The 14,768-nt window shown below is 32.4% G+C and overlaps 1 protein-coding gene across 2 annotated transcripts; it reads right to left on the bottom strand.

The window, feature by feature from the left end:
* Nucleotides 1-2,087: 2,087 nt before the first annotated feature.
* LOC124847174 (NAC domain-containing protein 37-like) lies at nt 2,088-6,349 on the bottom strand. Of its 2 annotated transcripts, XM_047324597.2 has the most exons (4): nt 6,258-6,349; nt 4,489-4,668; nt 4,010-4,281; nt 2,088-3,031 (listed from the first exon to the last, which is right to left on the bottom strand). In XM_047324597.2, exons 2-4 carry the CDS (start codon nt 4,652-4,654, stop codon nt 2,456-2,458), a joined length of 1,014 nt encoding a protein of 337 aa, XP_047180553.1. In that variant the 5' UTR covers nt 4,655-4,668; nt 6,258-6,349; the 3' UTR covers nt 2,088-2,455. The 2 variants fall into 2 exon arrangements, with proteins under 2 accessions (XP_047180553.1, XP_047180552.1); XM_047324596.2 differs by lacking the exon at nt 6,258-6,349 and having other exon boundaries at nt 4,489-4,791.
* Nucleotides 6,350-14,768: the final 8,419 nt, after the last annotated feature.

The raw sequence follows: 14,768 nt of genomic DNA, 5'->3' as shown, positions 1-14,768 counted from the left end.
TAATAATCTATCAAATCCAAAATCCAAAAATAATCCTCACTGTTAGGTCGTTGAACATTTTTTTTTTATGAATTTGGGTTTTTGTTTATGATGAATTTTTTATGTTTATGGCGAACATTTTATTGAGGTTTTCACTAAATGAAAAGATAACAAATTATTCTTTCGATACGGGGATGGTGATTGGATGAAGTACTAAAAAGAAAATTGGATGAAGACGATGATTATATTTTTGTGATGGTGAGCCTTTATTGGATATTATGTTGGGTTTTCTTTTTATCTAACATGAAACTTGGACTTAAGGTGGTTCCTTTTCACATTGGTACAATTTTCTTTCCGTGAAAGTATTTTTAACCAACTACAATCACTAGTAATCTTTTGTACCGAAGTTCATTTTAACGGGACTCACTTATCTGAAATCCTTCGTCAGGAATGCTTTCGATATAGGGACCATTATATTCGTCTAAGCTGGTCACCAAGACAAACCAATACCATTGTTGGGTCTATCGAAGAGGCTCTGATACCACTGTTGGGTCTATCAACAAAGAGATTCACTGGAGAGAAATAAATATCAATGACATCTGAGTTCAACCATATAAGGGATTCACGTCACTCTTTATCTAAAATCTTAAAACGATGAGTTGATAGGTCTTTCACCTTTATATAATGTTTTACTATCTCATTTCTATCTATGTAAGACTTGGACTCACACTTAGATTCTGAACACTTAGAAGTGTTGAAAAAATGGAGAGGGAAGATGTTTGGATGGTGGAACATGGAAAGATGTTAAAGAAGAAGGGTGATGTTGGGTGATCTTAAAACTGAGACACGTGTCCAAAAGTAAGCAATGGCGTGACCTATTGTTTACCACGTCACAAGAACGGTTAACCATATATTAAATATTGAGGATGAAATCCATACATTTTGTAAGAACACGAATCTATATAATTAAAAAAAAAAGACAAACAAAAATCGTTTAATAGTTTTAGACAACAAAACATAATTAACCCTATAAAGTATATATACATGTAACAAATTCTCTTTATTATATAGGTATAACAAAGAATCGATTCTTTTATAAGCAAATCGATTATATATATATATATATATATATATACATATATTATTATACATACCTATAATTAATTTTAATAAAATATAAATTATTATTAAAATAATATAATTATAATAAATAATTATTATTATAATAATAATAATATATAATTTTGATTTATCAATTAAAATATTTTTTAATCTATTAAACCTATCGTATCAATCACTAAGATAAACTTTAGTCTTAAATTAATTGAAATAACACGATTTTTTTCTTAGTCCGGCCACACATTTATCTAATTTTTTCTCTATTAAAATATTTTTTTAATCTATTAAACCTATTGTATCTATCAATCACTAAAATAAACTTTAGTCTTAAATTAATTGAAATAACACGATTTTTTTCTTAGTCCGGCCAATTACACATTTATCTAATTTTTTCTCTAAAATCCATTTTCCAAAATCAATTTCTAAATCCAAATACACTCTAAGTCAACTTTGCATAGTCAACTTTGAATGAAAAAGTGAGTGGCGAACTGTTTAAGCAAGTACATCGATCATTAAAGATCAACTATATGCACTAAAAGTTTTTTGCGTGAATTTTGTGTTGAAGTTATACTTGATTAAACAAATCAGTTAGTAACACATCATTATTTAACTGGAAAGAGAAGTTTTTAGCATACATGAAGTTGTCACTTATGTTATATGTCAAGAAAGCGAGGACCATTTAATCATAACCTTTCTATATACACATTAACCACACGTTAGTAATTTACGTGTGTTAACCACAAATCAATCCTGAGACTTAATTAAAGTTTTAACCAAATTTACATCTAGTTACAAATAACATATATATATTAATTGATTTGCTTTCATTTTCCACCGACAAAATGGAAGTGATGAAGTTAGCATGTACACACCATGACAGTATAAACAGCAATGTTGTGTGTGCATGCACGTGACATAGAGATGAATGCAGAAAATAGCACAGATGCTTAAAGAGAAGAGCAGATAGGAAGGTTTGCTGTAACGAGAGAAATTAAAGAATGCAGGCATTAAAAATAACAGAAGGATTGTGAAAGATCACAACATATGCTGCCATCTTAGGCATGAGAGCCAGAGCCTAGGTAGAGGACTCGTTTTATGGCAAGGCTATTACTGCACCTGCTTAATAACATGATAACTTAAAATATAAAACTACCTAAATTCTAGAGCCATTTGGACGCATGCATCTCAATTTCCGCACACAGCTGCACTCACGCAGAAGGGCATACAGAGTTTGATTCTTCTCATCCACACATATTTTTTATACAAAAATATAGCATGTCCCCAGCATCCATAGAACAATTCACATATATGGTACTAAAAATAATTAAAAATCGTTTCCATGAACTTCTTTCCTCTGTCATTTTTCAAATACGCATATCCCAATATCACAGTCTGAGCTTGTGTTTAGAAAAGGGCTTAGCCTGTTCCCTTCATCCCTACTGCTCTGCAGTAACAGCAGTGCCATGTCGTGGCTATCATGGGGTTCAAAGCTTGAGAGACCATTGGTTTCAAGCGTGTCTTCTTGACTCAGTTGAGAGGCTACAAACTTGTCAAGAGCTCTCCAATCAGTGACTTTCTTTGTGTTGTTGTTGGATAACCTGTTTTGAATGTCTTCGTCTTCGTTATTGTCTGATACCAGTGACACTGTGCTTGGCCTCTTCACTAATGGCAAAGACGGGCTTTCTAGCTGAGGAAGTTGTACAAATGGATCTTGAAGCATGCAACTCAAGTTATCCGCTTCTATCTCTTGCTTACACAAGAAATTTTGAGATAAAAAGCTCTGAGACTGCCTTGAAATGAGATCGATTGGATCAACCACAGTGCTTACACCACTTCCTTCCTCGAAGAAGTAGCTTGAGTCCCATCCTTCAATAGTCTTTGTCTGTCCAGTGGTTTTTTTCTTGAAGGCTCTGCACACAACCCATCCTTCCTCCTGCATGAACACAATATTTAAGTTACAAAGTTGAGATGAAAACTCTCTGTTACTTTTTGAGTTTACCAGACTTGCTACACGTTAGGGGAAGAAAAAGTGAAAAGTCTATTGTTGTTGCTGCTTTAAAGCTTTTAAGTAAGGCTTTGCTTTATCTTTTGAAAAAAAATTCCATCTGTTTGGTGTGAGGCTGTATGTAGTCAAATAATTAATTACGTTTTGACAATCAAAATGGCAAGAAAAGTGTGTAGTAGAAAGGGAAGGAAAAGAAAGAAATTTAATTATTCGCTGCTGAAAGCAGTGACTTTTGACTTCTTGTTGGTGAAAGTTATGTTGCGAGAAAGCGTGTACGTGACTTGGTGAATATTCAGAAGTTAGTGGTGCACTTAAAAAGTGGAGAAAGTGAGATTAGAGAAACCAGCCAGTTGCATCATTTGATATAAGTCAAGTATAATAGCCACCAACAACGAAGTCTTTTCATAAGATGAAGCAATAACTAGTCAGTATGTAATGCACATATCAAGATTCAAAATAGTGTAGCCATATAGAGGAAATAGAGAGTATAAGCTACTACAGTTACTCTAAAAAGAAAATAAAAAACAAAAATATAGATTTTTTCTATAAAATTAAAAGTGAGATAAATTGGTAAGTTGATGTAAAAGTTAATCGAATAAAGATGGGGAATGGAATATTTTTAAAGTTGAAAACCCTTTGACGTCATTAAGAGAGCTACAGAAAAGAGAAACAGTGCTTGATCTCCAGCTTATATGTATTGTAGATTTTTTAGTATGTGTGTGAAAGAGGAAAAGGTTAAGGAATGTGACATAATTAACGGGGCCATCTAAGGCAAAGTTTGAACGTAAAACATCAAACTCAGCCACTCAAGTGGAGTTAGCAACAATAGTAGCAGTGCAAAAGAACAATGGTACTTGTTTATGCACTAGAGATTAATAGTATGTACGCAGTAATATATATGCTTACCTGAGGAGGTCCATTCTCGTCGGATTCGAGTCTATACTCGTGCATGATCCAATCAGACTTTTGTCCATTAGGGGCTCTTCCTTTGTAGAAAACAAGGGTTTTTCTCATCCCAATTAGTTTTGCCTTGTCATACACTGCTTTGTCTCTTCCTGTAGCCTTCCAAAACCCCGCCATGGTAGCTCTATTAGTTCTTGTCCCTGTTGGATACTTTTTATCTTTGTGGCTGAAGAAATACCACTCATTCTGCTCTTCATATCCGATCCTGCATCTATCTGCAATATCTTTCACATCAGAAAAAAAAAGAAAAACCTAACAGAGATCTATGCTGCTAATATTTGATGAAATGAGTTAATACGTCAGATCAAATATTAAACATTCAAAACCCTAATAGTTGATTTGAAATGAGTAAAGGAGGAAAAGATTATATTAGCTTAACATAAGTATTGTAGGTAACTATGTTCATATATGTATATATATACCTTGGAGATCCCATGGTTCAATACGATATAGATCGATCTCTCTGATAACGTCAAGGTCAATCTTTTGAGAAGCCACCTTCTTCCTCAGATAGTAACCAACAAGCTCTTCATCTGTTGGGTGGAACCGAAACCCAGGTGGGACACATGACTCCATCGACTCCATCATAGCAAATACTGGTACTGCATCAAATTCACCACCACTATATTAATACCTACCACACTTGACTTTCTTCATCATGTTTGAATTATAACCAACCAACATTTGATGTGAGTGTTAATCAATACTGCTTAATGTGTATATATAAGAGAGAAGTGAAGCCAAGGGATGATACTATATAGTAAGAGAGTAGCACACCGTAAGTGATATAAAAAAAAAAGGCAAGCCCCAATAAAATGAAATATTTAAATAATATAATACAAGGCCTTTTAGTGAAAAGGTGACAAGTTTTATCAGAGATAATCATAAGCTCATTTGGTGGTGAGCAACACTCACCAAATTCCATAGGAAATAAATATAAGCGCGTGTTATAAACAAAACCCCATGATTTCAGAAACAATGATTTTCTTCCCTGGGCCGGGTTAAAAAAAAAAAGATAAGGAAATGGGGAAAGAGAGAGAGAAGAAAGCTAATCATGAGAGTTTAGTTTTCATTAATAAAAAAAAAAAAACAAGCAGTTGAAACTTGGCATAAGCCCTGTGTTTGGCAAGGGTGAGAAACGGACAAGCAGAGGCTGTGCTAATGATGTTGTCTTGTGTTAGTGAATGGTGAGAATGATTCATCACAGAACGGGGTTCCCCATTCCGCATTACCATTAATAATTATGTATATTCTCAAATAATTAGACACATAAGTTAAGCTCAACAAAAAACACAACATGACACGGTTAAAACAAACAAAAGCAACTTTCTAGGAAACCATTTTATTAATACTTTTGAACCAGTGGCACAGAACGGAATGTTCATGCTTAAATCTGACATAAGAAAAATACTGATGCAAGATTAGCATGCGCTAGCCAGGAGCTGAAGTGGCCAATTATATGAACACATGTACTAATCGAAATGGAAAAGAACGAACAAAGTACTAAGAACTTAAACAAATGAAATTAAGGAATAAAGAAAGGACATGGTAAATGGGAGTGACGTGATCACAGATTGGGCACGCGTCTCTCGAAAGAGAAAAGAGTTTTGGGAGGCAAAAAGAGAGGCACCGTTGTATTGGATCAAGGCGATGAGAAAAAGCAAAGGTTGAGAAAAAGTGGGAGAGGATAGGATATAGTAGAAAGCACTTATACTGGTGTTGTGGCATTGCGAGTGAGAGAGTCATGGATCGTCTAATTCAGGAAACTGGGGTTCTGACTTTGCTGTCTCTTTGTCGAGAATTTTCATGGCACGTCTGACCTCTTTCCTTGACGAACTTTGAGGAAATATGCTGACCCAAAAACCACTACTTTTATGAGCTACACTACATTCCCTATACCCTATTCAACTTTCTTTCTCATGACTTTGGTTTCGACTACAATCACTGATCATAATTCATCAGAAGATGAATCTCCCACTAAATGAAGGTTGAAATTGTTTTGGAAGAAAATTTAAATTTAGTATTAATGGTGTGTTTCCGAGATGCAGTTGTATGCGATGAAGTTGAAGGGCAAACAGAAGATGACATTAATAAAAAAAATGGTAGCATGGTTGTGGTGTGGTTGTTTTGAAGAAAAAAGATGCATGGTTTTTGGTTGGAGATGCAGGGGTAGTATATGATGAAAGCTTACCTTAATGAAGAGAAGAGAAGATAATTGGAATGAAGAAGAAGGTAGAGGAGAAGAAGATGATGATTGATGAGAGAGGGAGAGAGAAGGATAAGTGAGAAAAAAATCCGTTAGGAGTGAGTGAGGGATTTGTAAAGAATATAAAAGAAGAGAGGGAGGACCGCTGAAATGCGCATGGGTTCATGGTTGTCCCCCAGTAGCTGACGTCATTGCCTAACCTTCCTACCCTATTCATTACCTTTTTCTTTTCTTTTTGTTTCTTTTCCTTTTTCCTTTCTACACCTTTCCTCTTCAACATTTTTTTTTCTTCAAGTACACTGCCTCTTGGTAGAGATAATTAATTACCCACTTTAATTCAAATTTACTTTTTACTATTCTTATTATTTTGCATTTAAGTATTAAACACGTACGCACCCAAACACCACATACTCTTTTATTTACATTCTTTTTACACTCATTACTTTGTACTTCCCTCTCTTTACTTCCTTTATATCTTTCATATCATCAAATTTCATTGTGGATTTTCAGTTCCTGAGCTAAATTTCATTAGTTAATACTTTAATTAACTTATTGTACCTTATTAGTTTCATCTTTTCCCTCTTTCTTATAAATTTTTGGATCACATTCTTCCTTATCATCATATGTATACATTAATTACCTACATAGTTAAAGGCTTAAAAGTTATTTTCAATCAGCAATAAATACATTATAGAAGTAGTACTAACTTGTAGTTAGCTATTCTCACGTGTTAGTTTAATTATGAAGGTTTGCTAATGGTATAATGTAAGGGTATAATTTTAATAGAAAGGGAAAATTCATATTTTAATTAACAATTTACCACCACTTCACGAAGAGAGAATTCCAAACTAAGTTTTTTCAATTCAAATATATATATAACTATAAAGTAATTTTGGGCGTTAATACTTAATTAAGTATCCAAATAAAAAAAGGGTTTTCTCTCAAGAAAAAATATTGAATTGATATTTAAAATCAAATCAATTCAAAGTTAAATGTAAACACTAAATCATTTTTTTATTAAAAAAAAGACTAAATCATATAAGTATTAAAATGAATTGCATAGCGCTCATACAAGTCATGCAAACACATTAATTTTCCAAAAAAATCTCGCAATACTTCTCTTGATACCCGACCATGTATGCAAAACAATCATTTGTTCATTTATTTCTTTATTTAATTACTTACCTTTATAATTCTATAGATGATAAAAAATTATATAGTAGATCTTCCAAGTATAAAACCACACCGGTTCACCACAATCTTGTCTTTTATTAACGTGTTCTACATATACTTTTCTATGATTTATAAGTAATGACTAAATTTTTGTTTCGTATTGTGGGTTATACAATTTTAAATATATACTCCTTAATTTTCAAAATATAAACCAAAGTACTTCTCTTTCACTTCTAACTTCTGTTTATATTTCAAAATCCTACTTAGATAATAATGCCTCATTTTCTTATACATTTCTGAACGTCAAAAAAATTATCGTTGACATTCCTTCCATACTCCCTCTCTTTATTTTATACAACATTATATTACAATTAACACTCAATAGAAATATGTTATTATATATGGTTATATATTAAAACAATACATTAAACGATGGAGCTCGCTTTATATTACTATAAATTATGTATCATTATATAAATATAATATATATATGGGGTTTGCTAACGCGCGTACGCCTGTTTTTCAGTTGGTACATTTTAGCAATGTGTACCGGATTTTAGTAGACAAAAATACCCTTATATATCATGGATTCTGAGTTTTAAGGTTAAGGGTATTTTAATAATTTTCATTCTCAAAACTTAAAAAAAAAAAAAAGAAACCCCCCAAACCCTTACTCACATCTCTCATTCCTCTCAATCCTTTCTCTTTCATCACTGTAGCCCCAATTGAAATTGCCTTTAAACAATTTGTCTTTCTAAAGAGTTGAGTCATTGACATATTCACCTTCTTGAGGCAAAGGTTCATTCAAGATCTCTTCAATTTCACCATCTTCACTAATTTCTCTAATTTCATCATCTGCATATGTTGAATCATCATCTCTAAAAAAACCCTCAAGGCCAATTACCAATTCTTTCGGATGTCATTATGCTTGTGAAAATTAGATAAAATTAGATAAGACAAAAATTATAAAATAAAAACTCATTATAAAATCATTTTTTGTAAGAAATTGTTTAACAACAAGTATTTCTGATTTTTTCCAGGTCAATTACCAATTCCTTTATGCTTGTGAAAATTGGATAAAATTAGATAAGACAAAAATTATAAGATCAAAATTCATTATAAAATCATTTTTTTGTAAGATTGTTTAATGACAAATGTTTCTGATTTTTTCAATTGGAGCTACAGTAGGGTGTTTCTGATTTTTTCAATTGGGGCTAAGTAGGGATGACAGAGAAAAGATTGGAGTGAGAAAGATGAAAGAGAAAGGGTTGAGAGGAATGAGAGAGGTGAGTAAGGGTTTGGGGGTTTCTTTTTTTTTTTTTTAGTTTTGAGAATGAAAATTATTAAAATACCCTTAACCTTATAACTTAGAATCCATGGTATATAAGGATATTTTTGTCTACTAAAACCCGGTACACATTGCTAAAATGTACCAACTGAAAAACAGGTGTACGCGCGTTAGCAAACCCCTATATATATATATATATATATATATATATATAAAAGTAAAATTAATATAAAAACTAATGTTAACTTATTCAAATGAACTAACATCGTTGCAAACATTCAAATACAACAATGTCATATTTTCGCTGATATTAATACCATGTCACAGTTTATATTTTCGCTAGTATTAATATTAAGTAGTAGGTACGATTTTTATGTCTCTCTAGTTTTATTTCACTGTGGCAAATTAAATAAATGTGAGCATATATTTTAATAATATCAGTTAGTTTAACAATTAATTTTAACACTATCCATACATTTTAATTGAATTATATAATGTCTTTCTTTTCGTACAGTGGAATTTTGAGGATTTTTTTTAACTCGCAAAGATGTTGACAAAGCTTTAATGATTATTTGCATTTATAATTAACTTTTGAAATTATGCAAATTGAAGTGTGAAAAGGCCATTGTGTATGACATTGGTCCTACACTTTTTTTTGGGCACAATGGTTTCAGTCTATGGACAACATGCCACGTTAGCCCAATACTATAAATTATGTATCTTACAATATTAGCTTTAACTTTTAAATATAAAAAATACATTTTCAGTTTGTGCATTTAATAAAAATAACGTGATTTAGTTTTTTTCAGAAATAAAGCCTAAATTGATCATGTTTTTAAAAACTAAAATCATAGGTGAACGTTAAATTAATGTAATAAAAGAACTTCTCTTTTGATATTACTCTTTGCTTATAGCATTTTAATGTCGTCTTTTTCAATTGAATGTTTACCTTTTACCCCGTTATTGGCTCTAACAAATAGTATCAAATTTCAAATTTTACAAATATATTGTGAAAAACATCACCTATAAGTGTGGCCACAAATGTATATAAAATTCTCCAACAATAATAAACTTAGTTATTTTTGTTTATATATTCGTTCTGTTGTTGGCTTCACATGGATGTGGTTGGGAAATCCTCGGTTATGCTCTATCCGAAGATTAAAGAATAGATGAATTAACTTAGAAGCTTTCCCTTATTAATTAGTTTAGTTTTATATTAATAACAACAACTGAACACTCAATCATTACTATAAATATTTTTTCAATTTTTTAAAAGTATTATTTCAATTTTTAAAATGTATCTATAAAAAAATTATCTACAAATGCTGTTTTCAAGTATAACTTTCATCTTGGTGTATTTTGATCTTATTGTCCAATTCAACTAAGAGCATACCTAAATTAAGAATTTTGATTGAAATTAATGCCTAAAAATTTATTTAATTTTAGTCTAAAAATTTACTAGGGGACTCCAAGTTAGAACATTTGAAAAAGGGTAATCCTTATTATTTTTTTTAAGATTTATTTACAAGAAACGTGATAATTTAATATCTTTAGAATTCCCTCTTCTAGTTTTCAGATCTTATATACAATTTCATTATTTAAACATCAGAAAATTAGTTAGGTCGGACCCCCCCTAATCCTTATCTAGGATAATATAATTTATAATAAAAAAATGGTTCTGTATTTTTTTTTTTTTAGAGAAATACTCTTTTACAAATATTAGGTTTAGAAAGATCGATTTTGAAGGCCAAGAAATTTGTTATAAATAATTAAACATATCAAACTCGATTCAATTACACACAAGTTAGACTACTTTTTGAGAATACATAATCCCCTAATATTAAGGGAACTGAAAGAAAGAAAGAAAGACTAATTTTACGATAGTTCAATCACCCAAATCCAACCTCTCTCTCTCTCTCTCTCTCTCTCTCTCTCTCTCTATATATATATATATATATATATATATATATATATATATATATATATATGAATTGAGAATGTCCTTTATTAATAAAATTGCTTTATCGTATGCAGCTTCATAACTTCACGATGAAGATATAACATTGTGATTTGTGAGAATATTTAGTTTTCACGTGAGCGATAGAATTGTTTAAGCTTCTTCGTTATCTTCATCTTGCAAAACAGATAAATATTGTTAATTAATCTTAGAGCAGTCTATCTCGTTAAGATAATATATTTCGCTAATTAAATGTTACAAACAGGTTTATTAATATGGTTTTGTTTATTTAAATAAAGAAAATACGATGATGCCGAATAACTTAGAAAAAATAGTTTTTCTTTGGTGGCCTTCTTTTTCTGAAGCGCAGAGTGTGATTCTAAGGTACAAATTACGGTGTTGGAATGATTTCTCGACAAGTATTTTGGAGAAGAAAGAAGGGAAAAGAAGAGAAAACGTAAGTTGAGCAACAACAGTGTGATTAACCAACGTGTAAGTCACGGGTTGGTGAATTTGTCTTCCAACTTTACGTAGAAGATAAACAAAGAAAAGACAAAAAATAACCAAACATTCCTCCTAAGGCCATGCCTTTGATTACCGGGGAACCCCACACTTTCTTTGGTCCTCCAACAGAGTTATAGTTCAAATCAAATTCTCTCTTCAAATTTCAATATACACGATTCCTTTCATACCAATTAATTCCATTATCCACCATTCTTGCTGCTGGATACTTCATCAATAAGCTTCACCAATTTAAAACAAGTTTGCTTTCTTATTCTTCTAATATATAAATGGCTGCACACCACGGAGTACACCAGTTCATCAAGTCTCACTCCTCCTGCTACTTTAACAATTCAAGAAAATAAAACACATGGACTTAAAGGCTGGAACATAGAGGAATCTTATGACATTTTGTTTTTTTATACATCATTGTGCTATAGATATTGGATCAGTAACTATCAAGCATAATATATTTATATATATAAATATATATACTCACAGAAACAGAAGATGAACATTAAATGTCGGCAATGGCTTGTAAATGTCAGTGGTTCTTTTATATGCACAAGTGTTAACAGGTGATACTTCATTCTTTTTTAGATTGGCAACGTTATGTGGACCATTTGGGCCAATGGTGAAAGAACAAGATTTTTTTATCGCGGCCTGTTTCATGGTCTTTTATCGAGTAGGGTGAGGGGTGTTGGTAGCTTCGGATATAATTAATTAATTTTGTAATAATTACTGCCCTTTTCATTGTATATTTATATATATAATTAAAATGTTGCAGTTTCCTTCTAGAGGATTAAGAGAAAGAGAGGAGTTTGACAAAGATATATATTGAAGTAGTGGGGTATTTATTCAAAGTGGTCTCCACCATGCCATCTTGAAGAAGATCTCACATCTTCATGACTATTATTATGTTTGGCAAAAACCCTTGTCAATGTAAGTAGAAGGATTAATCACTTGCTAGTTATAACAAATTCTCAGTCTTCATCACTTCCCTCTTACCTTATTCAAACCACTTTTGAGTTTGTCACAAGTTAGGAATTTCGGATATATAATGTTTTTCATTATTATTCTATTTCATAATATAACATCCCAAAATATATAGCATAAATCATATAAAGGAGTTATTATATAATAATATTGTAAGACAGTTAAAGATGTTATAATAAGATTACAGTTATCCTAAAATAACCATAAAATTTAAAGCTTTACCGAAGTTCTACACAATCCCAAAACCATAAACTTAATCGATCGGTAATTCAGGATTACAAATTTAACCGAACGGTCCAACCCAAAAACTAAAAACAATAATATGACCGAATGGTCATATTTTAAACTATAGGATTCTCGCCTTCTAACTCCTGCTCAAACGAACACTCCACATCCTCTGCTCACACCCAAAAGGTGATCATCGCAAGAGAAAAACCGAACAGGAACATGGACAAAACAGGAAATAAGGGTAAGCTAATATAATTTAATTGTGCAAACATACATACATTTCGTACAATTATAACCAATGCAGAACCAAACATTACAACATACCACAACAAATACAGGTAAGCATATACAACTGAAAACTATACTTTATGCATAAACCGAACACATGACTTGACCATCCGGATTGTATGAATATGTAGCTTGAGGTCGTTCATGCACTCGGGTGGTGTAGTAACTGGAAAACCATCAGCTGTCACCCGAGGTTAGTCCGTTATAACTCACCCAAGAACCTATGGGCTAGGACCTCCTACCATTCTCACACAATGTCTTACCCATCTCTACTTGAGAATTGGTAATCATCAGAATATCAGGATGAACTCCGTGAATTTCACTATCCATATTCATATTATAACACCATTTTGATACACTTTTCACTGAGACATTCCTCCTTGGAATTCTCTTTCACATTACTTGAAACATATGCCTTATTGAAATATCAATACAATTTTCCCATACACAGTAGACCAATACAACTATCTCAACCCATCAAAGTCAAACAGTGATAATAGCATTTAAAGACCAAATATTCATTCATAGAAGAAAACCGAACGTCAACAACACAACTCCGAGTACGACCGAACGAAAAAGATAAACATAACCTATGAACAAGACCGGACGGAAGAACACTCCCCATATGTGAACATGAGCGAACGGTCATGTAAAGAGTAAAACTCAAGCATGAGTCGAATGTCTTTGAAGTTGAACGCCAGAACAACCGAATTCTAAAGCTAAAACCGAACACTTGAAATTTAGAACGAACACTATTGTCGTAGACCGAACGCCATTGGTTTAGGCCGAACATTGTTGGCTCAAGCCGAACACTATTGAAATAAGATACAAGAACAAGACTGAGTACCAATTCTGAGACCTAGTGCTAGTAACGAACCGAGCACTACCAAGACAGTACATGACCGAGCGGTCAATAACAGTTAAAGCCTATGATAGACCGAACGTTATTTACTATCAAATGTTATGTCTGGACCGACTGCTATATTCACTTGAATATCAATACAAGACCGACCGGTCATTAGCTAAGGATCCACAAAAGTAGAACTCAGTTAAGACCGAGCACCAATACAAACCAAGTACTACCAAAAACGAGTGCTAACACATAATACTAGTAATAACGAACGCTAAACCTATTACAACTAATAACAAACGATAATACCTACCCTAAGACTGTCGAGATCGAAAACGAATACTTTTAAAACTGAACGTCAATATTAAACCGAACAACACTTAATTAGATTATCACTACGAAACCGAATACCGCTAAGCCCGATTACATGACCAGACTGGGTCGTTCTATACCGATCGCTCGATTTTCTACAAAACTTGTAGAACTTCTCAACCACTTCACAGGTTTCGTCCAAACACAGAATATTGCATACAATTCAATCAAACATATAATTGTTCATTCATGCAAACGTTCAAATAGAGGTTCCAAACACAAACACAGAAAAACATAATTAAATTACTAGCTTCCCTTACCTCTTAATTGGACAGAGAACTTTCAGTGCAGAAACTTGCTCACCACCAAAAGTCTTAGAAACCTAAGGTTCACAACTCAAAACAACAACTTGATCGGTGCAAGGTGAAGCCCTTGACACTAGGAAGACTCAGGCGTTGCCTGATTGATGATCGGAATAAAAAGAAAGTGAGAATTTGTAGAAAGAAGGAAGAGAATTGTAGAGAGAAGAAGGAGAATACGAACTCAGAAACTTAGAGAGAAGAAGTGCATGCAGAGTAGAGTGACACGAAATTTTGAAAAGTTTCATTATATACTACCGTCAAAACTGATTGACCACTGAGCTACACACCTGACTTCCACTCTTTAAATTTCTGAATCCTTACACCTACATCTGGCTTCCACTCCCTGCTGAATTTAATGGTCCTTACACGTAACACCCCATTCACTAATTAGATAATAATTCAAGAATTATATAACTGATTATGGTTTATTTCGTGCTCAAAATATCAATTTTATTTCTACAGATCAAGAAAATAAATAAGTACTATTTTAGTTAAAAGTCTTGAGAGGTGTATTTAAAATAGTGAAGAGTCAAAACATGCA

This window comes from Vigna umbellata, chromosome 10 (genome assembly GCF_029865625.1).
Source record: "Vigna umbellata cultivar VRB3 chromosome 10, Vumbellata_1.0, whole genome shotgun sequence".
Classification (NCBI taxonomy): domain Eukaryota; kingdom Viridiplantae; phylum Streptophyta; class Magnoliopsida; order Fabales; family Fabaceae; genus Vigna; species Vigna umbellata.
This window is presented reverse-complemented; position numbering and strand designations above follow the sequence as displayed.

Bases quoted from the DNA above. Each gene is read 5' to 3' on its own strand.
- LOC124847174 (XM_047324597.2), bottom strand. From the start codon at position 4,654: ATGATGGAGTCGATGGAGTCATGTGTCCCACCTGGGTTTCGGTTCCAC. The intron at 4,282-4,488 runs GTATATATATAC...AAGATATTGCAG, and splicing joins TGAACCATGGGATCTCCAAG to ATAGATGCAGGATCGGATAT. The intron at 3,032-4,009 runs GTAAGCATATAT...GTGTTCATGCAG, and splicing joins ACGAGAATGGACCTCCTCAG to GAGGAAGGATGGGTTGTGTG.